The sequence below is a fragment of the Stegostoma tigrinum genome, unplaced genomic scaffold (assembly GCF_030684315.1).
Source record: "Stegostoma tigrinum isolate sSteTig4 unplaced genomic scaffold, sSteTig4.hap1 scaffold_280, whole genome shotgun sequence".
Classification (NCBI taxonomy): domain Eukaryota; kingdom Metazoa; phylum Chordata; class Chondrichthyes; order Orectolobiformes; family Stegostomatidae; genus Stegostoma; species Stegostoma tigrinum.
The window spans coordinates 191,685-217,646 of record NW_026728208.1 but is presented as its reverse complement, the minus strand read 5'-3'; the positions used below and the strand labels follow the sequence as shown (position 1 = coordinate 217,646).

At 46.5% G+C, this 25,962-nt stretch overlaps 1 protein-coding gene across 1 annotated transcript in view; it reads left to right on the top strand.

Annotated features, from left to right (window-relative positions):
- The window catches only part of LOC132208079 (utrophin-like), a 31,497-nt gene extending 11,521 nt beyond the window's left edge, over positions 1 to 19,976 (top strand). The window contains exons 2-4 of the mRNA XM_059643818.1: positions 1,370 to 1,506; positions 12,450 to 12,718; positions 18,285 to 19,976. Coding sequence (XP_059499801.1) covers positions 1,374 to 1,506; positions 12,450 to 12,718; positions 18,285 to 18,353 — 471 coding nt within the window. The 5' untranslated portion in view covers positions 1,370 to 1,373 and the 3' untranslated portion in view covers positions 18,354 to 19,976. The remainder of the gene's footprint in view (positions 1 to 1,369; positions 1,507 to 12,449; positions 12,719 to 18,284) is intronic.
- The last annotated feature ends 5,986 nt before the right edge of the window (positions 19,977 to 25,962 follow it).

Here is a 25,962-nt window from a genome sequence, read left to right as displayed (position 1 = left end):
AGGGGTGATCTAACAGAAACTTTTAAAATTATGAAACAAATGGATCGGAAATTGTTTCCACTGATGGGCGAAATTCCAACTCGGGAGCACAGCCTCAAAATAAGTGTGAACAGATTTAAAACTGAGTTGAGGATGAGCTTCTTCATCCAAAGGGTTGTGAATCTGTGGAATTCTCTGCCCACTGAAACAGTTGAGGTTCCCTTGTTGAATGTTTTGAAAGCCAAAACAGATAGATCTTTGAACAGGAAAGGAATTGAGGGTTATGGTGAATGGGAGGGTAAGTGGAGCTGAGTCCGCAAAAAAGATCAGCGGAACGAGCTGGAAGAGACAGATGGCCTACTCCTGTTTTATTTCTAATGTCCGTACGTCCTTAGATTGCCATCCTTGTCATTCCTACTTCCCTGGAATAGGCCAGTTCTGAACTGAAGAGTAGGTCTTTCAATAACTCCCACGTATCAAATGTTGGCTTGTTCAATAAAAGCTCCTCCCAATTAATACTGCTCAGCTCCGACCTAACACTGATGTAATTTTCCCTCCCCCAATTTCGTCCCTTCCCACAAGGTCCTGATTATCCATGGCTGTCTTAAAATGTAAGGAGATGCGATCGCCCATTTAAGAAGCTCCTGGTTCACTGTTTTTCCCAAGTGGGAGTCAGCTACAGGCTTTCTTGTTCCACGATGGGGGAGGAAATGGCCTAGTGGTATTATTGCTGGACTGTTAATTCAGAGACTGAGATAACATTCTGGGGACCTGCGTTCAAATTGCAGCACAGCAGATGGTGGAATTTGAATTCAATATAAAAGAAAATCATGAATTAAGAATATAATGATGACCATGAATTCATTGCCAAATGTCAGAAAAACTCACCTGGTTCACTGATGTGCTTTCGGGAAGGAAACTGCCAGCCTTACATGATCTGGCCTACATGTGACTGCAGACCCACAGCAATATGATTGACTTTGAACTGTCCCCTGGGCAATTAGGGATGGACAATAAAGACTGCGTAGCTAGGGATGTCCTCCTCCCATTAACAAATAAATAAAATTGGATTCTACATCTTCCGATCCAAGATCGTTTCTTCCTCTCATACTAATTTCTTTGCTGACAGTCACTTTCCCTCCTGCCTGTCTTTTTGGAATGTCGTATAGCCCTGCGCACTTAGCTCCAGTGTTGATCTCCTTGTAACCATGTCTTTGTAATAGCTATAAAATCATGCCCGTCAACCTAGAAATGTGCTATTAATTTGTTGATTTTGTTCTGAATACAATGAGCACGCAAGCAAAGAGCCATGAATTTAGCTTTATCACTTGATTTCACCTCTTGACACTATTTACAGCTGTTTTCTGTTTGTACATGCTGTCTTTTCCAGTACCATGCTGAGTATTGTTATCCCGATAGTTCTTTCGTATCAGTCCGTGTGTATTCCTGGGCGAATGTGCTCGTGTGGTCTCAGGAGTTGCGGAGGTCACGGCTCTGGGACAGCTGTTTCATCGCCCTATGCTGCAGGTAAGAAGAAAAGAAAATCTCTTGCTCTGAGCTCTGCAAACCTGGGCAATGTCAAAAGGGAAACAAGGTCAAAAGAATTTCAACAAGAATCTCAAAATTAACTGCTGAATTCATATCAACATTACGGGGATCGCCCAACTTAGTGGCAACAACATCCCACTTTCTATTCTTCACAAACAATCCAAAGGCTGAAGTATCCGTATCCCTCTTAACTTTTATGGTTTTTGAGCTAATTTCTTGTTTCTGACTTGTGCATATTTGTGGTGCCTTATGACTTGTTGCATTTAGCAATTGATAAACTCACTCTCTCACGAGTTCAGGAGAAGCTAGTTTTATCGAATCCCCAGTGTGGAAACAGGCCAATCAGTTCAAAAAGCCCACAGCAACCCTCCAAAGAGCATCCCACCTAGACCCATCCCCATTCCCCTACTCTATCCCTGTTAGCCTCCATTTCCCATGGGTAATGTACCTAACCTACACATCCGTGGGCACTGTGGGGAATTCAGCATTGCCAATCCACCTAACCTGCACATCTCTGGACTGTGGGAGGAAACCAGAGCACCCAGCAGAAACCCACACAGACAAGGGGAGAATGTGCAAACTCCACACAGACAGTCATCCGAGGCTGGAATGGAACTCGGGTCCCTGGTGCTGTGAGGTAGCATTACTAACTACTGAGTCACCGTGTCACCCTGAGCTATCTTGACTCCTTCTGAAACATAGGAAGGTATCCACAAGACAAAGATCCTTTTTAATCAGCTTAATTCGTACCAACTGAGGTGGATCTAGTTGGGTGTGTAAAGAAGGGGAGTCTTTCACGAGGGAACTTAACAATTTGGGAGGCTCAGTCACCGAGGGAGCCTGACCCGAAGACTGGTCAAAACAATAATGATTCGATATGAATTAGTTAGAATGCAGCTGTTAACAGTAATCCCCCATCCCTATGTGGGAGCGAGATTTAACATTCAAAATCAAAACTGAAACTCTTGAAAAAGGTAGTTCAAAACAGCCAGTTCTCTGATTGAGGTTGTGGACTTGCTCGCCGAGCTGGCTTCTTATCATTCAGACGTTTCGTCACCATGATCGGTGACATCATCGGTACAGCCTCCAATGAAACGATGTTATTCTACTCTGTCTGGAATTGACACTGTCCAGTCTGTTACCATGAGTACTGTCATTTCCGGTTTTGATCTGTATGGGTTTGTGTGTGGGGGTCCAATTGTATCTGTTTGTTGGTTGCATTATGGGTGGAGAATCACGCCTCTCAGAGGACACTGCGACAAGGTAACCGTAGTAGCCCAAGCCAAGCATAGACACGCACAGGAATTCCGAGAGGCATAGTTCTGCACCCATTCTCCAGCCTCACGTTCTTGGTCTCTTCAGTCTGAATATGATCACTCAACCATATCCTTGATGACAAACAATGGAGTCTTACTTCCCAAAATCTACAAACAGGACTGTCCAGACAGATCCATTTGTTCTAATGATATCTTCTGCTGGAGGGATTCCGAAATATCTGCATTCTTCCTCAACTGAGCATTCCTTGCATTCGTGGTTGACAGAGCTGTCAGCCATGTCCATTGTGCTGCAGGGTTCCCAAGCGGAATATGAGTTGCTGTTCCTGCAACTTTGGGGTGGCATCACTTGTTGCACTGCAGGAGGCCCATGTTCAGTTTGGTTATGACTTTTGAGGAACGGATGGTCCCTTTGAGATTGAAATTGGAGAAAGATTTCAGGATTTTTTTATGTTCTTGTCTTTCTGTTATGCCCCTAGGAAAAAAGCAATGAAAGTGCCGTTAATTTTTTGCATGGCGAGCTGCTGCATACTATCCGGTCTCACACCATTACCAACACCTTGCCCTTGTGAAGGCAGATATGGATAAGGTTCTCAAAGCTGACAGAAGATTGAAACCACTCTAATCCTGTGACGATCGTAAGTTTCCCTTCTTTAAAAAAAAAATGCTTGCAGCTGAATTCGCATAATATAGAGCACAGTGGCTCTGGTTAACACCGCTGTCTCAATTCCACCCTTTGGTGACTTTCTGTGTGGAGTTTGCACATTCTCCATGTGCCTGCATGGGTTTTCTCTGGATGCTCGAGTTTGCTCCCACAGTCAAAAGATGTGCAAGGTCGGTGGATTGGCCATGCTAAATTTCCCAAGGTGTTCAGTGATGTGTAGGTTAGGTGAGTTAGAGGTGGATGGGTCTGGGTGGAATGCTGTGAGGGGCAGTGTGGACATGATGGACTGACTGACCTGTTTCCACACTGTAAGGGTTCTCTGATTCATGATTCCATGATTTTACTGAGCGCAAAGGGACAATATTAACTCCATGTTATAGGGATGATGAGTAGGGAGGGGGGGGAAAAAGAGGAGGGGGTGTAGCACTACTAATCAGAGAGGGTATCACAGCTACAGAAGCTTCCTTTGTCGAGGAAGATCTGCCTACCGAGTCAGTGTGGGTGGAAATTGGGAACAGCAAGGGAGTAGTCACCTCGTTAGGGGCTTACTACAGGCCCCCCAGTAGCAGCAGGGAGATTGAAGAAAGCATAGGTCGACAGATTTTGGAAAAGTGTGGACGCAGTAGGGTTGTTGTAATGGGTGACTTTAACTTTCCTAATATTGATTGGAACCTCCTTCGAGCAGAAGATTTGAATGGAGCTGTTTTTGTAAGGTGTGTTCAGGAGGGTTTCCTAACGCAGTACGTTGACAGGCCGACGAGGGGAGAGGCCATTCTAGACTTGGTGCTCGGAAACGAGCCGGGGCAGGTATCAGATCTTGTGGTGGGAGAGCATTTTGGTGATAGTGACCATAACTGCCTCACATTCTACATAGCTATGGAGAAGGAGAGGATTAGGCAGAATGGGAGGATATTTAATTGGGGAAGAGGAAACTATGATGCGATTAGACATGAGTTAGGAAGCATGGACTGGGAGCAGTTGTTCCATGGTAAGGGAACTATAGACATGTGGAGACGGTTTAAGGAACAGTTGTTGGGAGTGATGAGTAAATATGTCCCTCTGAGACAGGCAAGAAGGGGTAAGATTAGGGAACCTTGGATGACGAGAGCGGTGGAGCTTCTAGTGAAAAGGAAGAAGGTAGCTTACACAAGGTGGAGGAAGCTAGGGTCAAGTTCAGCTAGAGAGGATTACATGCAGGCAAGGAAGGAGCTCAAAAATGGTCTGAGGAGAGCCAGGAGGGGGCACGAGAAAGGCTTGGCAGAAGGAATCCGGGAAAACACGAAGGCATTTTACACTTAGGTGAGGAATAAGAAAATGGTCAAAGAAAGAGTAGGGCCGATCAGGGAGAGCGTAGGGAACTTGTGTGTGGAGCCTGAGGAGGTAGGGGAAGCCCTAAATGAGTTTTTTGCTTCTGTCTTTACGAAAGAAACCAACTTTGTAGTGAATGAAACCTTTGAAGAGCAGGTGTGCATGCTGGAATGGATAGAGATAGACGAAGCTGATGTGCTGAAAATTTTGTCAAACATTAAGATTGACAAGTCGCCAGGCCCGGATCAGATTTGTCCTCGGCTGCTTTGGGAAGCGAGAAATGCAATTGCTTCGCCACTTGCGAAGATCTTTGCATCCTCGCTCTCCACTGGAGTCGTACCTGAGGACTGGAGAGAGGCAAATGTAATTCCTCTCTTCAAGAAAGGAAATAGGGAAATCCCCGGCAATTATAGACCGGTAAGTCTCACGTCTGTCGTCTGCAAGGTGTTAGAAAGGATTCTGAGGGATAAGATTTATGACCATCTGGAAGAGCATGGCTTGATCAAATACAGTCAACACGGCTTTGTGAGGGGTAGGTCATGCCTTACAAACCTTATCGAGTTTTTTGAGGATGTGACTAGAAAAGTTGATGAGGGTCGAGCTGTGGATGTGGTGTTTCTGGACTTCAGTAAGGCAGTTGATAAGGTTCCCCATGGTAGGCTCATACAGAAGGTCAGGAGGAATGGGATACAGGGGAACTTAGCTGCTTGGATACAGAATTGGCTGGCCAACAGAAGACAGCGAGTGGTAGTAGAAGGAAAATATTCTGCCTGGAAGTCAGTGGTGAGTGGAGTTCCACAGGGCTCTGTCCTTGGGCCTCTACTGTTTGTAATTTTTATTAATGACTTGGACGAGGGAATTGAAGGATGGGTCAGCAAGTTTGCAGACGACACAAAGGTCGGAGGTGTCGTTGACAGTGTAGAGGGCTGTTGTAGGCTGCAGCGGGACATTGACAGGATGCAGAGATGGGCTGAGAGGTGGCAGATGGAGTTCAACCTGGATAAATGCGAGGTGATGCATTTTGGAAGGTCGAATTTGAAAGCTGAGTACAGGATTAAGGATAGGATTCTTGGCAGCGTGGAGGAACAGAGGGAGCTTGGTGTGCAGATACATAGATCCCTTAAAATGGCCACCCAAGTGGACAGGGTTGTTAAGAAAGCATACGGTGTTTTGGCTTTCATTAACAGGGGGATTGAGTTTAAGAGTCGTGAGATCTTGTTGCAGCTCTATAAAACTTTGGTTAGACCGCACTTGGAATACTGCGTCCAGTTCTGGGCGCCCTATTATAGGAAAGATGTGGATGCTTTGGAGAGGGTTCAGAGGAGGTTTACCAGGATGCTGCCTGGACTGGAGGGCTTATCTTATGAAGAGAGGTTGACTGAGCTCGGTCTCTTTTCATTGGAGAAAAGGAGGAGGAGAGGGGACCTAATTGAGGTATACAAGATAATGAGAGGCATGGATAGAGTTGATAGCCAGAGACTCTTTCCCAGGGCTGAAATGGCTAGCACGAGGGGTCATAGTTTTAAGCTGGTTGGTGGAAAGTATCGAGGGGATGTCAGAGGCAGGTTCTTTACGCAGAGAGTTGTGAGAGCATGGAATGCGTTGCCAGCAGCAGTTGTGGAAGCAAGGTCATTGGGGTCATTTAAGAGACTGCTGGACATGCATATGGTCACAGAAATTTGAGGGTGCATACATGAGGATCAATGGTCGGCACAACATTGTGGGCTGAAGGGCCTGTTCTGTGCTGTACTGTTCTATGTTCTGTTCTATGTTCTATGACATCCAGCGGCTTCTCTTAACACTCACACACTTTTTTTCCTCCAGGTATTGACCACTCATCATTTCTAATTCCTCATCTCATCTCTCTCTCATGCGCTCTCTCTCTCTCTGTCTCTCTCTCTCTGTCTCTCTCTCTCTGTCTCTCTCTCTCTCTCTGTCTCTCTCTCTCTGTCTGTCTCTCTCTCTCTGTCTGTCTCTCTCTCTCTGTCTGTCTCTCTCTCTCTGTCTGTCTCTCTCTCTCTGTCTGTCTCTCTCTGTCTCTGTCTGTCTCTCTCTGTCTCTGTCTGTCTCTCAGTCTTTATCTTTCCTCTCCCTGTTCTCCCCCATCACTTCACTCACAGGCACCAACAGAGGTTCACAGTCACACTATGTTGCACATGCATATTCTGTCCCTCATGCACAAACACACTACACACACACAAAAAAAAGTCAGGAACACAGTCTCTCACGAACACACTCTGTCACATTCTCACTCATTCATACTCCATACCGTCTCACAGTCGTACACGGTCTTGCACACATTCTGTGGCACACTTGCATGCACTGTCGCAGGATCACTTGCCAATGCTCTTACTCTCAAGTACACACACACTACCACAAATCTCTCCCTCACACACTTAGGTTTGCAAATTCACTTGCTGTCAAGCTCACTCACACTTACAGAGACACTCACTCCCTCATGCATGCTGTAACACTCCCTTCTTGTGCTAACTCCCTTTCACACACTCTCAAGCACAGTCACTGGCACACACATTCTGTCGTGCGCACACACACACTTTCATGCACTGTCTTTGCACTCTTGAGCACAAACATATGCTCACCTCTCTCTTGCACACAGTCAATTTGATTTGAGTCAGAGATAATGGGAGTTGCAGATGCTGGAGAATCCAAGATAATAAAATGTGAGGCTGGATGAACACAGCAGGCCAAGCAGCATCTCTGATGAAGGGTCTTGGCCCGAAACGTCAGCTTTTGTGCTCCTGAGATGCTGCTTGGCCTGCTGTGTTCATCCAGCCTCACGTTTTATTATCTTGATTTGAGTCATCATTGTCACATGTGCCCAGGTACAGTGAAAAGTTTTCTTCTGCATGCAGTATAGACAGGTGATATCAAACAAGGCGCATTAGTGAAACGGAACATAGTGACAGCTACAGAGAAGATGCACAGAGAGCAAGATCAAAATTAGATTTAAGCTTTTCAGTGTCCTATTCAGATGTCCAATAACAGCGGTGAAGAAGCTGTTCTTGAATCTTTTCACGCATGCATACAAACTTTTTTTACATCTTCCCTTCAGAAAAAGGGAGAAGAGAGTGTAATTGTGGGGTGAGAAGGGCCTTTGATTATGTCAGTTTCTTTCCCGAGGCAGCGGGAAGTGTAGGTGGAATCAACGAATGGAAGGCTGGTTTGCATGATGGACTATGCTGTGTTCATGACTCTGCAGTTTCTTGTGGTCTTAGGAAGAGCTGTTGCCAAACCATGCTGTGACATGCATCCAGATAGGATGCTTTCTCTGGTACGTAAATGAAAGTTGACCTTGTGGACACTCCAAATTACCTTAGCCTGCTGGGGAAATAGAGACATTTGGTGTGCTTTTTTGCCCATTGCAACGATCTGGGTGGACCAGGAGAGATTGTTGGTGATCGACACTCTCAACTATCTCCACCTCAGCAACATCTCTCACTGTCTGATGCAGGCGCTCACACACTCACATTCTGTCACCTATTCTGTCTGTCTGTCTCTCCCTCATCGCCCATCTCTCTCTCTCGCACTCTCTCTCTCTCTCGCGCTCTCTCTCTCTCTCTCGCGCTCTCTCTCTCTCTCTCTCTCTCGCGCTCTCTCTCTCTCTCTCGCGCTCTCTCTCTCTCGCGCTCTCTCTCTCTCGCGCTCTCTCTCTCTCGCGCGCTCTCTCTCTCTCTCTCTCTTTTTCTCACACACGAACTCATTGCTCAGTATTCCATGGTATCTGAATTGTTGGAAGAATTAACTTAGACTGAGCGTGGATTTTCTCCCAAATTAGTTATGACAAAGCAGAACCAATTCTGCCTGGAAGAAGAAAGGCAGGAGCCATAATAATGAGGGATTGTTTTCCTGGAGGAACCGTGCTGTGATATGCATCCAGATAGGATGCTTTCTGTGGTACATCAATGAAAGTTGCCCTTGTGGGCACACGGAATTGCCTTAGCCTCCTGGGAAGTAGAGACGACGGTGTGCTTTTTTGCTCATTGCGATGATGTGGATGGACCAGTGAACTAATCTAAGCCCATCCCCCTACACGATCCCATTATCATCCATATGCTTATCCAAGGACTGTTGAAATGCCCCTAATGTGGCTGAGCTAACTGCATTGGCAGGCAGGGGGTTCCACATCCTTACCACTCTCTGAGTGAAGATCCTGCCTCTGATATCTATCTCAAATCTATTATCCCTCACTGTTTAGCTGTGCCCCCTCATACAAGCTGACGTCATCATCCTCGGTAAAAGACCCACACTGTCCACCCTGTCTCATCCACTGATCATCTTGTATGTCTCGATTAAATCCCCTCTGAACCACCTTCTCTCCAATGAGTACAGACCCAAGTCCCTCAGCCTTTCTTCAGAAGACCTTCGCTCCGGACCAGGCAACATCTCCTCTGCACCTTTTCCAATGCTTCCACATCCTTCCTGTAATGGGGCGACCAGAACTGTATGCAGTATTCCAAATGAGACCGCACCAGCTGTTTGGACAGTTGCTCTGGATCTCAATCCCACTGCCAATAAAACCTAAAACACCGTAAGCCTTGTTCACAGCCCTATCAACCTGGATGGCAATTTTCAGGGATCGACATAGATGGACACCCTCTGCACAGCAACACTACCAAGAATCTTTCCATTGACCCAATATTCTGCCTTCCTATTATTCATCCCAAAGTGAATCACCTCACATTTATCCGCATTGAACTCCATCTGCCACCTTTCCGCCCAATTCTGCAGTTCATCCAAGTCTACCTGTCACCTGCAACACTCTTCCACATTGTCCACCACTCCACCGACTTGAGTGTCATCTGCAAACTTACTAACCGATCTACCAATGCCTCCGTCCGAGTCATTTATAAAAATGACAAACAGCAGTGGTCCCAAAACAGATCCTTGAGACAAACCAGTAGTAACCAGACTCCAGGCTGATTATTTTCTATCAACCACCACTGGTTGCCTCCTTAGCCAAAGCCAGTTTCTAATCCAACCTGCTAAATCTCCCTCAATCCCATGTCTCCATGTTTTCTCCAATAGCCTACCATGTGGAACCTTATCGAAGGCTTTACTGAAGTCCATGTCCACCACGTCAACTGCCCGACCCTCATCCACGTGCTTGGTCACCTTCCAAAATTACTCAATGAGGCTTGTGAGACACGACCTGCCCTTGACAAATACATGTTGACTATCTCCCATCAAATTGGTGCTTGCTCGATGATTATAAATCCTATCTCTTAAAATGCTTTCCAAAACTTTTCCTGCAACAGACGGAAGGCTCACTGGGTTTATAATTACCTGGGTCATCTCTACTGCCCTCTTTGAACAAGGGCACAACATTTGTAACCCTCCAGCCTTCTGGTACTAAACCTGTAGACAATGAGGACTCAAAGATCAAGGCCAAAGGCTCCGTCACCACCTCCGCAGCCTCCCAGAGAATCTGAAAGTTTTGAAGGATGATGCGTTGTATCCGGAGGTTCGTGGGGTGGTACGTCAGGACGAGGGAGACTTTGTTTTGGTTGTTGTCGCGGGGTGGGGTGAGGGGATTTGTTGCAGGAAATGCTGGAGACACGGTCGAGGGCGTTATCAACCACAGAGCGGGGCAAGTTGTGGTCCTTGAAAAATGAGGACATCTGAGATATACAGGAATAGAAAACCTCATCCTGGGAGTGCAGATGCAGAGGCAAAGGAATGGGGAATAGGGGATGAATTGTTGCAGGAATATGGTGGGAGGAGGTGTAATCTTGGTAGCTGTGGGAATTGGTGGAGTTGAAATGGATATTTGTTTCTCAGTGGTTGGAAATAGAGTGGTCCAGGTAGGAGAGAGAGGTATCAGAGATTGTCCAGGTTCACTTCAAGTTCGGGAGGAAGGTGTTGGTGAAGCGGATGAACTGTTAGAGCCCCTTGTGGGAACACGAGGTGGTGCCGATACAGTCATCAATGTAACGGAGGAAGAGGTGGGGTTGAGGGCCAGTGTAGGTACGGAAGAGGGAGCGTTCCATGTAACCTACAAAGAGGCAGGCATAGCTTGGGCCCATTTGGCTACCCTGGCCACCCTCTTTGTCTGTAGGAAGTGGGAGGAATTGAAAGAGAAACTGTTGAGGGTTGTTCAAGGACCGGAACTTCCCCCTCCTCAGTGGCCAAAAACACCTTCGACCGTGTCACCCGCGTTTCCCACAACTCATCCCTCACACCCGCACCCCATAATAACTACCAAAACAGTGTCCTCGTCGCCCTCACGTACCACCCCACCAACATCCGGATTCAATGCGTCGTCCTCCGACCCTTCTGCCATCCGCAATCCGACCCCACCACCAAAGACATTTTTCCCACCACCCTTAGGTGACCCCCTTATCCGCTCCACACTCCCCTCTAGCACTCCCTACACCCAGCACTTTTCCCTGCATATCCATAACAACGTTTAAAATTCACTGGTCCCGATACCTCACCCCCATCCCAGGCCCCAGGAAGAATTTCCTCATCAAACAGATGTTTACCTGCACATCTGCTCATGTGGTAGACTGTATCCACTGTTGCCATTGTGGCCCCCTCTACATCAGGGAAACCAAACAGAGGTTTGGGGACCGCTTCACCTGTGCTCAGTTTGGACGAAAGAACTGCACCTCCCAGTCGCGAACTGTTTCGACTCTCCCTACCAATCCTCAGGTAACATGTCCATCCTGGGCCTCCTGCAGTGCCACAACGATGCCACCTGAAGGTTGCAGGAGCAGCACCTCATATTGCGCTTGGGAACCCTGCACTCCATGGTATCAATGTGGACTTGACAAGCTTCAAAATCACCCCTCCCCCTCCCGCATCCCAAAACCAGCCCACCGATCCCATCCTGCCACCTCAAACCCCACCCCCATTTCCTACCTCCTAACCTCTTCCCGCCCCGGAGACCTGTTCGTCCTCCCCGGACTGGCCTATCTCCTCCCTACCTCCCCACCTACACTCACCTCTGCTGGCTCCATCCCCACCTCTTTGACTTGTCTGTCTCCTCTCCACCGATCTTCTCCTCTCTGCATCTTTGATCCGCCTCCCCCTCTCTCACTATTTGTTTCAGAACTCTCTCCCCCTCCCCCTTTTCTGATGAAAGGTCTCGGCCCAACCTGTCAGCTTTTGTGCTCCTCAGATGCTGCTTGGCCTGCTGTGTTCATCCAGCTGCACACTTTGTTATCTCTCCATCTCTTAACAACCTCATTAAGTGAGTTCTAGAGCGAACTATGCAGGGTAGACTTTGGGTTTATCATTCTCACTTGCCAGTCCTGAAAGATGAAAGTTGGTTTGTGTTGGATGTTTGTCTCATAGCTATGAAAGATATCCTGAAAGGATTTTTCAAATCTTTTGTTGAGAATTGTACCCATTTAGTCACTAATCCTTTTCCTTCTTTAAAGTTTCCTTGGTGGTGACAAATTTCAAATATCTGCAGAATTTTATTTGGCTTTGTATTGGTTCTCTGTGATTCTCTGTTAATGGCTCCGCGACCTGCCAGCTAATTACAGAATTTATCATTGATGTGCCTGTACCAAAATCTTTCGTCTTATACTATATATCCCAATTTCAGGAGAAAGTCCATAGAGACCTTTTAAAGGAAAGGGGATCAGAAAGAAAATCTATCGATCAAAATCATGAATAGTTGATAAATTATTTGCATTCCATGTTTCCAGAACCTGCCCCGGAAGAGAGAGCCCAGAGAATTGCCAAAGCTGTCCGCAAACAGTCAATAGAAGTGAAGGAAAATTGGGAACAACTGAAAATCCGTGCGAGCAACTGGCAGAAACAGGTGGAAAAGGCGTTGGAGAAACTTCAAGAACTGCAGAAAGTTCTGGATGATCTTGAGGCTCATGTGATAACAGCTGAGGGGGTCCACACTGATCGGCAACCTGTGAGTGACCTGCTTCTTGACTCATTGCAGGATCACTTTGATAAAACCACAGTAAGTGCAATTACATTTCACTTCACTTATGAACAGATGTAACCACAATGTTGTATCGAGACGATCAGTAATATGAGTACTTCAGTAATATTGATTGAATGGTTGTTAACTTAATTTGCAAATTAAAACTTAGTTGAGCATGCCTTCTGATGATATCACATGGTTAATATTAGTATAGTTGAGGATTCTATTAGTCAGTGACATCAGCTGAGTTATCTACTTGTTGCCATGTTATCAGGGTTAAAGGTCAAGTCTTAGCACGCCATTTGGCGACTCCTTAGAGAGAGACAACTGGTTATGATTTAACCTGAAGATCACCATGCCTCAGGGAAGTAGAGGGGTTGAGGCGAAGACCCTTTGTGGTCAGCTCACTGGTGTGGCAATTGAGCCCTCTCTGCAGGGCATCAGTCTGCATCACAAACCAACTGAATTTGAATAGAGTTTAGGATTGGAGAGCCATCCATGCAATTATTTTTTTTCAATGAATGTTTCTCACTGGGACTCTCTCACAGGCACACTTTTTAAAAGCCAGCTCAGCCATACAGGCGAGATCAGTTCCTGATCTCAGCTGAATTTTTTGACCTGGGGTGGGTCAGCGTTAGGAGTTCATTGATTGGAATGAATTAGCGAGAGGGATACTACACGTGAATAGATCGATGTTTTGAAAAGAGGATGAGATATGAGCAAAAGTTGAATTGATGTGGAAGACCAGCCACAATCATCATCGACGGTGGAGCAAGCTTGAGCGGCCATGCAACATTGTGCTGCCGCTATTTGACTTGTTCTGTGGAAAGGAAGGAAACTGGTCCAAGTGTCAAAAATGCCGAAGACCACATCATTCTACAACCTCAAAATTTGATTGTGTTCAGCATATTATCACTCCTGGTACCCCTAAATCCTGGTCTGTCATCTCAGCAGCTCGACTCTGCCCAAAAGCTGGTTACTTGTGACATTTTTGAGGGATCTTCCCAAGTCTGAAAATCATTTTTGTTTTTGTACAATCAGAGTTGGCCAGTGTGGAAGGAGGTCGTTTGGCATATCGTAGCTCTTTGAAATAACTCCCCAATTCGTCCCCCTCTGGTTGGCAATGACTTCAACCACTTATAAAATCTCTTTAATGGAGGGAGACTTTGAAGGCATCTGATTGGAGTATTAACGATCCCAGAATACAACTGAGCCTTATTAAGTTGTTAGTTCTGATGATCAAGAGCTTGATGAAAGAGGATTGTTTGAAAAAGTGCCTTAAAAGAGGAAATGTACAGAGGCTAAGAGGTGTAGGAAGTTAGCGAGGTTTGAGAAGATTTGTTGCTTGGGTTGAGGTTCTGGATGTGAGTTTGCTCGCTGACGGTGTAGGAAGTCTCTTCTTGGGTTTGAAGCCGACACAATTAAATGTTTGGCAACGAGTCGTGGGCTGTTTAAAATCAAGAGTGGGCAAGCGGACATAATTAGACGAGTGCAGATGTCCTGAAGTATGGTTGGACTGGTGGAGATTACCAAAATAGCGATAGGCATAGCCAAGTAACGATTTGTAAACAAAAATGAGAATTTAAAAAAATTCCTGTTAATAGTATCAGTCAGGTTTTTTTTTGAGAATAGGAATTGGTTCAAGTTGAGACTCAGGCAGTGGAGTTTTAGACGACCTCAAGTGTTCAATGGACAAATGTGGGTCTCCATCAGGGAATGCATTGGAATTGTCAGGTCCAGAAGTGAAGTAGTTCCAGGTGAAGGTTTCACTGCTAATGAGCCAAGACAAAAGACAGGTAGGCAGGATTGAAAAGATGTAAAGAGACAGCTTTAGGGATTGCATGAACGTGTGGTCGGACGTTCATCATGGGATAAACAAGATGCCAAGGTTGTGCTGAGACAAGTGTAATATTACATTGTTGCCAAGGCGGAGTAATGCAATCAGCAGGTCGTGAATAGAGATTGGTGTGGGGACCACAAAGTGGTCTTCCCAGTTTGAAATTGTTATCTCCACATAGTTGCGCAACTTTATGTTCTGTTCAAAAGGCATTACTGACAAGGAAACAGAAGTTAGCCATTTGTTTACTTGTCAATATATCTTGATTTTTCCACCATGTTCTCCAATTATTGACACAAGATGTGCAGTGTACGAAGTGAACCGTTCAAACCTTAAAAGGAGATGTTAAAATTGTGGAATATAAAGTTAAATTTATTTTATTGAAAATTTAAATAAATTACATGAAGGTTTGACCAAGACTGCAAGGAATTAGATGGAACACCAGATGAATAAAACAAGCAGTAGTAAGGTGGTATTAGCTGGATGTTCCTGAAGAAAGAGAACGCAGCCAACCTTTCTTCCATAAGGGGGATGAATTGTGTGGTGTCAGACACAGTCGATGAAATCATTCCTTCTGTCTTTACTGTCTGACTAGACTATGGTTGTAATATTTCCTTTTTTAAGCGCTCAACGTTAGACATAGTTCACTTGACATTCTCATTTTATAAATTTTAAGAAGTTGACTTATTGTCAAGTCACGATAGGATTGAAAACACATTCTATAAGTGTTTGAAGTCAGAAGTCACATGACACCAGCTTGTCGTCCAACAGGTTCATTTGAAATCACACAAGCTTTTGGAGTGCAGCCCCTTCATCAGGTGCAGTTCGTGAGGTGACCACAGAGAGACACAGCTTATAAGCAGAGAGATCAAAAGATCATAGAATTGGCGTGAGTGGAGTGTCAGATAATAACTCTATACAGGTGACCAAGAGTGTTAGAGGCAAGTAAAGCGTTTATAAAGTCAATGTCAGTGCTGTGTTGTCATGATAATCAGGCAGCGCAACAGGAATGTACAAAAGGTGACATCTCAGGTCAGACTCTGACTTGTAGTTTAGAGGCTTGTGTTCAGAATCTGTCTTAGAGTTTTAACCTTTATTTCAAAAGCAAGAATTTATAAGATACCACACTGACTGTAACTACAAGTTGTGTGCTTCTTCAACAAAATATCTGCAAACAAACAAACATCCTGCATGAAGACTTATTATCTGACACTCCACTCACACCAGTTGTATGATGTTTTGATCTGTCTGCTTATGAATTGTGTGTCTGTGTGTTTTCCTCCCTGACCGCACCTGATGAAGGGACTGCACTCCAAAAGCTTGTGTGATTTCAAATAAACGTGTCAGATTATAACCTGATGTCATGTGACTTCTGACTTTGTCTGTCCTACTCCAACACCAGCACCTCCAAATTATAAGTGTTTGGAACCAAGTGAGTGCAACAGGTACATATCGAACATTTGACTTCGGAAGAATGCCGAGTGCTGAAAAGTTCATTAATAACAAAGGATTTCTTCATTATGCCATCTATCGTAACATGCTGCGTCTCAGTCACAATGAAAGGATGGCCACTTGAATTTAGCAGGGCCACCAACAGTTATGGACATTTTTAGCATGGGAGGAGGCCATTCAACCTATTTTAACTGTCCCAGCTCTCTCCCAGCGCAACAAAATTAATCCTTCTCTCGAACTCATTCCACATATTTCACAGAATTGAAATATATAGGTACACACTTAAGAGATTTTAACATCAAGTGAGCAGTTCTCGCACTTCACCTTGTCACTAAAAATGGAAAATGTGACTTACAAGGAGTGGGTCTTTATTTTGTTCTGTTTTGATGATGAAGCAGATGCAAGTCAAAGTGCTGGAACTGGCGTCTTGAACTTAGCAACTGTTCAACGTGTATAAAATGAATTCTGTGCACATCTACTAAAAGCAGTTTTATGGAAGGAAAAGGTACCAAAGAAGATTTGGTGTATTTTGCTTGATGCTATTATACTCCAAACTGTGAAAACAGAACTCGACGACTGTGAGTGTTGAGTTCTGAGAGGGTGCTATCTTGTTTGAATGTACATTGCGAAGCCTAGGCCTATTTTCCCAACAGCAAAATTGGTAATCCAGCAAGAAATGGCTATTTGTCACATTTGTTGGCTGGAAGTGTCTGTTGAAAGTTTGAGTACAGTTTCCTCCTATACAGGTGCTTAACCTGCTTTTACAGTTGGAACATTTGTTGTGCCAATGAAAATTTTTTGAATGGTTTCACCTCCAGTTTTCCACTTTATACATATTTGGTATTTTTTCAGGGTAAGGACTAGCTTCAAAATCTGAGATTGGGTTTTGAAAGACAGCAGCCTTTGTTTTGGAGAGACAATGGGAACTGCAGATGCTGGAGAATGCGAGATAACAACGTGTGGAGCTGGATGAAGACAGCAGGCCAAGCAGCATCTTAGGAGCACAACAGCTGACGTTTCGGGCCGAGAACCACCTTCAGAAAATGGGGAGGGGGTGCGGGTTCTGAAATAAATAGGGAGAGAGGGGGAGGCGGATGGAAGATGGATGGAGGAGAAGATAGGTGGAGAGGAGAGTATGGGTACGGAGGCAGGGAGGGGATAGGTCAGTCTGGGGAGGCCGGACAGGTCAAGGGAGCGGGATGAGGGGAAACAGGGGTGCGGTATGAGGTGGGAGGGGGGATGGTTGAGAGGAAGAATAGGTTAGGGAGGCGGGGACGAGCTGGGCTGGTTTTGGGATGCAGTGGCAGGACAGGAGATTTGGAAGCTTGTGAAATCCACATTGATACCATTGGGCTGCAGGGTTCCCAAGCAGAATATGAGTTGCTGTTCCTGCAACCTTCGGGTGGCGTCATTATGGCACTGCAGGAGGCCCAGGTTGGACATGTCCTCTCGGGAATGGGAGGGGGAGTTGAAATGGTTCGTGACTGGGAGGTGCAGTTGTTGATTGCAAACTGAGCGTAGGTGTTCTGAAAAGCGGTCCCCAAGCCTCTGCATCGTTTCCCCAATGCAGAGGAAGCCACAACGGGGACAGCGGATGTTTTGGATATTTCTTAAGCATTGATTTTCATTCAGAGTTGGTTGGATTTTGCTGAAGCAATAGACATAACTCACTATGACGTAGACAATGTCAGAGTTAATGTTTCGCAGCCTGTGACCCTTCCTCAGATCCCACTCTTCACTGATGCTGCCAGACCTGCTGAGCTTTTCCAGCAACTTCTGCTTTTGTTGCTGATTTACAGTGCCCACAGTTTTTTTGTTTTTTACGACACAGACAAAACTTGATCTCTGCAGGAAGCATGATGCTGCATTCTCCAACTTCCCTGCCTTTTTGTAATATAATATTGTCTTTTTAGGACAGAAGCTCTCTGATGAAGGGTCTCGGCCCGAAACGTCAGCTTTTGTGCTCCTGAGATGCTGCTTGGCCTGCTGTGTTCATCCAGCCTCACATTTTATTATCTTGGAATCTCCAGCATCTGCAGTTCCCATTATCTCTGGCTTTTTTTTGTTTGTTTTAACTTCCGCACATACTTTCTATGCAGGTTAAAAGTCTACACCTTTTCAGTTCTCTGCTGCATAATGAAGACTTGGAACAATTTTTTTATGTAAAGTAGAAAATCAGTGTGGTTTGTTTTCCAAAATGTGATGTGTAAGTGCAACACTTAACAGTGTGTTCATCAAACTATTGTTTCCTTTGATCTTTGTGTTGCAGAAATTTCCAGAATCATTTCATATATTTTTTTTGATATATTTTAGCAGCTTTCCTGGAGCAAGTCTGTTTTCCTTCGGATGAGACGACTTTCAGACATAGTCCCTTTATTATGAGATTTAATTGCGGTAAAATGAGGAGCATTTTTATTCACTGAGACACATGACTATATGTTTAAAGCATTGGAAAATGCGTTCTGTTCAGACTGTCATGTTATCTGGTGTTTGTACCAGGCTTTCCGATTAAATGCAAGTGATTAAGGATGCTAATGATGCCACATGTTATTACAAGAGGAAATGAACATACAAGTAAGGATTTTATGCCACATTTATACATAGCATGGACCGTGCAGCATGGATGCAGTGACTGAGTGAAATGGGATGCAGTGACTGAGTGAAATGGGATGCAGTGACTGAGGGAAATGGGATGCAGTGACTGAGGGAAATGGGATGCAGTGACTGAGGGAAATGGGATGCAGTGACTGAGGGAATTGGGATGCAGTGACTGAGGGAAATGGGATGCAGTGACTGAGGGAAATGCTCACAGCGAATTGCCCCCTCCATCCTGACCCGCTCACAGCGACTTGCCCCTGCAGTCCTGACCCGCTCACAGCGACTTGCCCCTGCAGTCCTGACCCGCTCACAGCGACTTGCCCCCTCACTCCTGACCCGCTCACAGTGACTAGACCCTGCAGTCCTGACCTGCTCACAGCGACTTCTCTCTGCAGACCTGACCCACTCACAGCGAATTACCCCTGCAGTCCTGACCCGCACGTTGCGACTTGCCCCTGCAGTCCTGACCCCCTCACAGCGACTCGCCCCTTCAGTCCTGTCCCAATCACAAGGACTTGCCCTCTCTGTCCTTACCCGCTCACAGTGACTTGCCCCTGCAGTCCTGACCCCCTCACAGTGACCTGCCCCCTCACTCCTGACCCGCTCTGCATTGAGGAAACCAAGCAGAGGCTTGGGGACCGCTTTGCAGAACACCTCCACTCGGTTCGCAACAAACAACTGCACTTCCCAGTCGCGAACCATTTTAACACCCCCCTCCCATTCCTTAGACGACATGTCCATCATGGGCCTCCTGCAGTGCCACAATAATGCCACCCGAAGGTTGCAAGAACAGCAACTCATAATCCACTTGGGAACCCTGCAACCCAATGGTATCAATGTGGACTTCACCAGCTTCAAAATCTCCCCTTCCCCAACTGCATCCCAAAACCAGCCCAGTTCTTCCCCTCCCCCGACTGCATCACAAAACCAGCCCAGCCTGTCTCCGCCTCCCTAACATGTTGTTCCTCTGACCCATCCCTTCCTCCCACCTCAAGCCACACCTCCATTTCCTACCTACCACCTCATCCTGCCTCCTTGACCTGTCCGTCTTCCCTGGACTGACCTATCCCCTCCCTACCTCCTCACCTGTACTCTCCTCTCTCCCTATCTTGTTTTCTCTCCATCTTCGGTCCGCATCCCCCGCCTCCCTATTTATTCCAGTTCCCTCTCCCATCCCCCTCTCTGATGAAGGGTCGAGGCCCAAAATGTCAGCTTTTGTGCTCCTGAGATGCTGCTTGGCCTGCTGTGTTCATCCAGCTCCACACTTGGTTATCTTGGATTCTCCAGCATCTGCAGTTCCCATTATCAGTGGCATTTTCCTCTTCATCAAAGTTTGTGCAAAAGCAACACGATATGGGGCGGCACGGTGGCTCAGCGGTTAGCACTGCAGCCTCACAGCACTGGGGACCCAGGTTCAATTCCAACCTCAGTCTGTGTGGAATTTGCACCTTGTCCCTGTGTCTGTGTGGGTTTCCTCCAGGTGCTCCGGTCTCCTCCCACAGTCCAAAGATGTGCACGCTAGGTGGATTGGCCATGCTAAATTGCCCATCGTGTTCATGGGCGTGGGTCTGGGTGGGATGCTCCAAGGTTTGGTGTGCACTTGTTGGGCCAAAGGGCTTGTTTCCACACTGGAGGGAATCTAAACAAACCTGTTCCCACATCTCCATGTACCCTGCTGATCACTGCACACAGAGATGTTTGATAACAAAAGGATAACAATAATATTCAAACCCAGTGCTGGAGATGTATTTTAAATACACTGAGGCCAGTGTCGATCTCCAATTCAACTTTTGTTTACAAATGAACTGTCTTCAACTTTAGCACTGCCTCATTCAGAGATAGTTGCCAGGGTGTCAGCATCTCTGACCCTCACACTTCTTATCTGTCAGCCAGGGCTCCCTGATTTGGGCTGTTAATATGGAACAATCAGGCAACTCATATTCTGTGAGGTTCAACTGGCCGACCTGGTCACAAACCAGTGCGGTGTGTTCATCGAAAATCAAACGTACTAGAAAGATACCATTCCATACCAGTGTAAAGGAAGGCATGAGGCTAAACTGGGGAGGGAAGGGAACTGCTTATTGGGGGTGGCCCAGAGAGTGGAAGAAAATTGAATGGGAAGAAGACCATTTGAGACTGAGGGAGAGAGATGTAATTGCCTGAATGAGGCATTCCAATTGCGAAATGGATTTTAGTGTGTACACCATGTTCAGTTTCCCCGATCTTAATCTGTACTCCTCTTTAAATCATTAGTATCTGAAATTTCTGTATCATTTCCAAATGTTCTGTCTCTAATGTTATGCTGTTGGAATTGGTTGAACTGCAGAGATATTATTTATTTGCACAAATGTGTTCAGTGAAATGAGTTGCATGCTATATATGTATTATTCTTCCTGATTCTATTGTACGCATACAAATTAAAGTTAGTTCCACTTTTGAACAACAAACTGCTTTTAGATGTCTGATGTATCTCATTTGCCTGCCACTTACTCTTGTTGATGAGTTGTGTTTCTGTTTTGTGAAGAAATATGAATGAGCTGGAGCACTAATGGCAATGCCCAATGTGGTGATCTTCCAACATTGCAGCTGGAAGGTGGGGCAGGGAGGGGGATGGGTTTCACAAGAACTATTACATCACCTGTCTCTCCATTTCCCTCTGTATGTGGCAGCACTGAGACAGTGAGGAGAATGAAATGCAGCCTGAAGGGGAATCTGGCTGTAGTCTCAAAGGCACGGGCTGAATGGAAGAGGACAGAAAGGATTCACTCAGAGGAAGAGAAGATCAGACTAGACTGACTGTGAAACAGGCAGTAATCATTGGCAAGTTACTGATAGGAGGGTGAATCAATCGGGCTCACTTTAAGACTGTTCACAGTTACCATATAGTTTGTGGGAGATGTGTAGATCAGGCCAGGCTCATAGAGAAACGCTTCCCGGAGTAATTAACATGGAGACCCCACTGGGAAAGAGTGAGGGGTTGGCCGTCCTGCTTCCACTGCTGCTGGTCATGTCCAGGCCAGTCACTCTGGCCAGAGACTTCAGCTGCATCATCGGCACGAATGAACAATATGGAGGGTATGACAGTGAACTGGACTCGACGTCCAGATTGCTGATGGAAACGGTTGAATTTGCCAAGCTGCATAACATCTTCAGCACCCCTGCAGACTGAGCATAGAGGAGAAACGCCTGGTCATAGCCAGACGGGTCTATACACCCATTGGATAGATTTCCTGTTTGCGCCCACACGTCCTCGATCAGATCCATTGAAGTCAAGCCGGTGTTCTTCTCTGACCACTGCCTCCTGCTGGCTGACTGTCACCTACAGGATGACCAGCGGGCTGGCAAGGGAACATGGAAGCTGAATGTGAAACTGTTGACCCCAGAAAAATCATGAAGAAGCTCAAAAGAGAGCACACAGGTTGGAGAACGATGAAGACCCTTTTTGCACTTGGTGGGAGGCAGTCAAAGGGAACCCCAAGAAGTTCTTTGTCCTGAAAAGTGTTCAGAAGGTGAGAGAGAGTTGGGCAAAACTGTTCAAACTCCAGAAACCCGTGCAGCACCACCTCTTACTACAGACAATTGGGTCAATGTCGCCGAGGAGCCCCAGGAGGTGTCGAGGCAGCAAGCCCCACTCTCTGCCTTGGAGGCCTCCAAGATAATCTGGCGGTTCAGGGTCTGCACTGTGGAGCAAGAGAGAATAACAGTCAGAGACAGACAGCACTGAAACAGACCGTTTGGTCCAACTTGTTCATGCTGACTCGATATCCTAAATAAATGTAGTCCCATTTGCCAGCATTTGGCCCATATCCCTCTGAACTCTTCCTATTCATTTTCGCATTCAGATGGCTTTTAAATGTTGAAATTGTACCAGCTTCCAGTCCTCTCTCTAGCAGCTCATTTCATACATACACCACCCTCTGCATGAAAATAATGTACCTTAAATCCCTTTTAGATCTTTCCCCTGTTACTTTAAACCTCTGCCCTCCAGTTATGGACTCTCCCACCCCAGGGAACAGACAATGTCTATAAACCCTATCCATGCCTCTCATGCTGTTACTAATCTCTATCAGGTCATCCCTCAGCCTTTGATGCTCCAGGGAAAATAGACCCAGTCTATTCAGCCTCGTCCTTTAGCTTTAACCCTCCAACCCAGTCACCATCCTTGTAAATCTTTTCTGAACCCTTTCCGGTTTCACAACATCCTTCCTACAGCAGGGAGACTGGAATTAGTTACAGTATTCCAATGGAGGCCAAATCAGTGTCCTTTAAAGCTGCATGTGACCTAATGAGATGTGTTCACATTCCTTCTTGAAGATGCTAAAGGAGAGCTCTGTGCTCAGCAGCCTGAAGGATGAACATAGCTCGATAAGTTTGTCTCAATCTGACATCCTGAAGCTCAGCAAATCCTTTTAAGCCAGTCCGTATGACACTCTGACCACAGCCGGCGCAATGACACCCAGACATTCCTGTCCTCGATCCTGGGGGTCTTCGACAACACCAAGCAGGAGAGCCTGGACCGACCATTATCTCTGGATGAGCTGGAGAAGGCCTTCGAGTCCTCAGAAAAGAATAAAACTCTGGGAAGTGATGCCTTTCCAGCCGAGTTGTATTCAGCTCTTTGGGAGTTGATTGGCCAGGGCCTGCTGGAGCTGTACGACAGTATGCTTCTGTCAGGTACTGTGAGCGAATCCATGAGGAATGGTATCATCACCCTGACCTGCAAGTGGAAGGGATTGAGGGAGGAAGTTAGAAAGCAGCGACCAATATAATTGGGGAATGAAGCCCACAAAATCCTGTCTCAGTCATTTGTAACTGGGTCAGGTCTGCTCTGCGATTGGTGACTGACCCTGACCAAACCTGTGCTGCAGCGGACAGGACGATTTCTGAGAGCCTCGTGCTCGTAGGGATACGATCACCGGCAGGCAGAACAGAGGGGTGGATACCTGCCTCATCAGCCTGGACCAAGAGAAGGCCTTTGGCAGGATATTGCACACCAACATGTGGGATGTGCTTTATAAAATGGGCTTTGGGGAGAGAATCTGCAATTGGGCCCGACAGATCTACACCGACACCATTAGCGCAGTCTCAATCTGCGTTTGGGAATCACAGAGCTTACCCATCAGATCCAGGGTCTGGCAGGGCTGCCCACTCTCTCGTGCCTTTTTGTGTGCTCTATCGAGCCCTTTGCTGAGTCCATCAGTAAGGATGTGAGCCTGAGAAGTGTGATTATTCCAGGTAGAGCGGGATTGCAGGTCAAAGCGTCCCTGTACGATAACGATGTCACCAATCTCTACTCAGCCCCAGTGTCAGTGCGCAGGTTCATGAGCATCTGTGACCCTTTCAAACTGGCCTCGGGAGCCACGGTAAATCGAGACGAGAGTGAGGCCATGTTCTTTGGGATCTGGCCTGAATGATCCTTCATTCCCTTCACCGTCAGGGCAGATCACCCAAAAGTGCTGGGCACACAGTTCAGAGAGCCTGGGGCGTGCAGAAAGCCTTGGGAGGTGCACATTGTGGGTAAAATCCTGGTCATCAGGTGTGAGGCACTCTCTCTGTCGTTGTGCATGGCACAGTTCTGGCCCATCACCCACACTGCACTGTTTCCCTCATCCGAGCCATCTTCCATTCCTACTGGAAGCCTAAGATAGACCGTGTCTGCAACAACTCCATGTACTGAGCTCTGACTAAGTGGGGGAAGAACGTACCCAATGTCACCCTCATCCTGATGTCCACCTTGTTGTGCATTAAGCTGTGTGTAGATTCTCAGTACGCAAAGACCAAGTGTCACTTTGTACTGAGGTACGACCTGATCCCAGTGTTGCGAACGAAGGGACTGGCCTCTCTGCCACGGAAAGCTCCAAGTAGTTGGACCGTTCTATAACATATGTCCTTTGTTGTGAAATTTGCAAAGAAACAAACGTCTGACCGCCAGTCCATCAGGTCGTGGTCAGCACGCAGCGTGCTCGAGACCCTGTGGGAAAAGGAGAGGCTGGATCCTGTCGTGTAGTTCCCAGAGCAGACTGACAAAGTCATTTGGTACAATGTGTCATCATCAGAACTTTCCAACAAACAACAAAACATAGATTGGCGGGTGGTGAGAATCCTGTCAGATTGTTTATGTGCACCTTGTTGGCCTGTGCCACAGTACACTGCCCTGGAAGTGGCTGTGGGTGAAACCCGAAACATCAGCTTTCCTGCTGCTCTGATGCTGCCTGTCGTGCTGTGTTCATCCAGCCCACACCTAGTTATCGCAGACTCCAGCATGAGCAGTTCCTACTCTCTCTCGACTCAGTGTGCGACCTTTTACAGTTACCGTATAGTTACAGGGAGTGTGTGGATGAGGCCAGGCTCAATGTTTACCTTCAGCTTATAGTTATTGGGAGGTGCACAGATGAGGACAGACTTGCTGTGAGACTGTTCACAGTCACCGTATAGTAAGTCGGAAGCATGGAGATGAGGCCAGGCCCACTGTGATACTGTTTACAATCACTGTTTAGTTTCTGGGAGGAGTGTAAATAAGGCCATGCTCGGTGTGAGACTGTTTTGCGTCCCTGTATAATTACTGGAGGTGTGTCAATGAGGTGAGGGCAATTGTAAGACCGTTTACAGTCAAGTCGGACTTCCTGTGAGTTGTGCGAATGAGGCCAGGGCCACTGTGAGACCATTTACAGTCACCGCATCATGACGCGGAAGCGTGTCGATGCTGCCAGGCTCCCTGTCAGTAACCAGGTGGTGTGTCCACGAGGCATAACTGGGATGCACTAAAAGCTTGGGGCATAACTGGGACGATGGGGCTGCTGCTGCCGAGGCACAGTCGGGAAGGACCACTGTCTGAGGTTTTCCTGCTGAAGGTAAATGAGGGTCCACTCAGTTATCGGACCCTCCCCGTGTCTCACATGTATGTAAATATTTTTGTTGTATGTCTAAGAGAGGTCTTTGGTTCATTGGGTGGAGCCAAAGTCCGATGCTTTATTTGTTTATTTGATATGCAGCTGGACAGAACGCAACTACAGTTGTGACATTGTACATATACAAAAGAGATTTCTTGTGAAAAAGGTGTATTTTTCAAATCAGAAATGTGACTGGGAGGAGTGTGGATGAGCCCAGGCTCACTGTGGGTCTGGTTACGGTCACCACATTGTCACTAAGATGTGTGTATATGAGGCATGGCTGGCTGTGAGACTGTGAAAAATCACTAATTAATAAGAGTTTGTTTCTTCAATTATTTGTTGGATGTGTGTGTCACTGACTGGTCCAGCATTTATTGCCCATCCCTAATTGCCCTGGAGATGTTGGTGGTGAGCTGCCTTCTCGAACCGCTGCAGTTCGCCTGCTGTGGGTTGCCCCCACAGTGCCATGAGGGAGGGAATTCCCATCTTTTGAACAGTCGCAG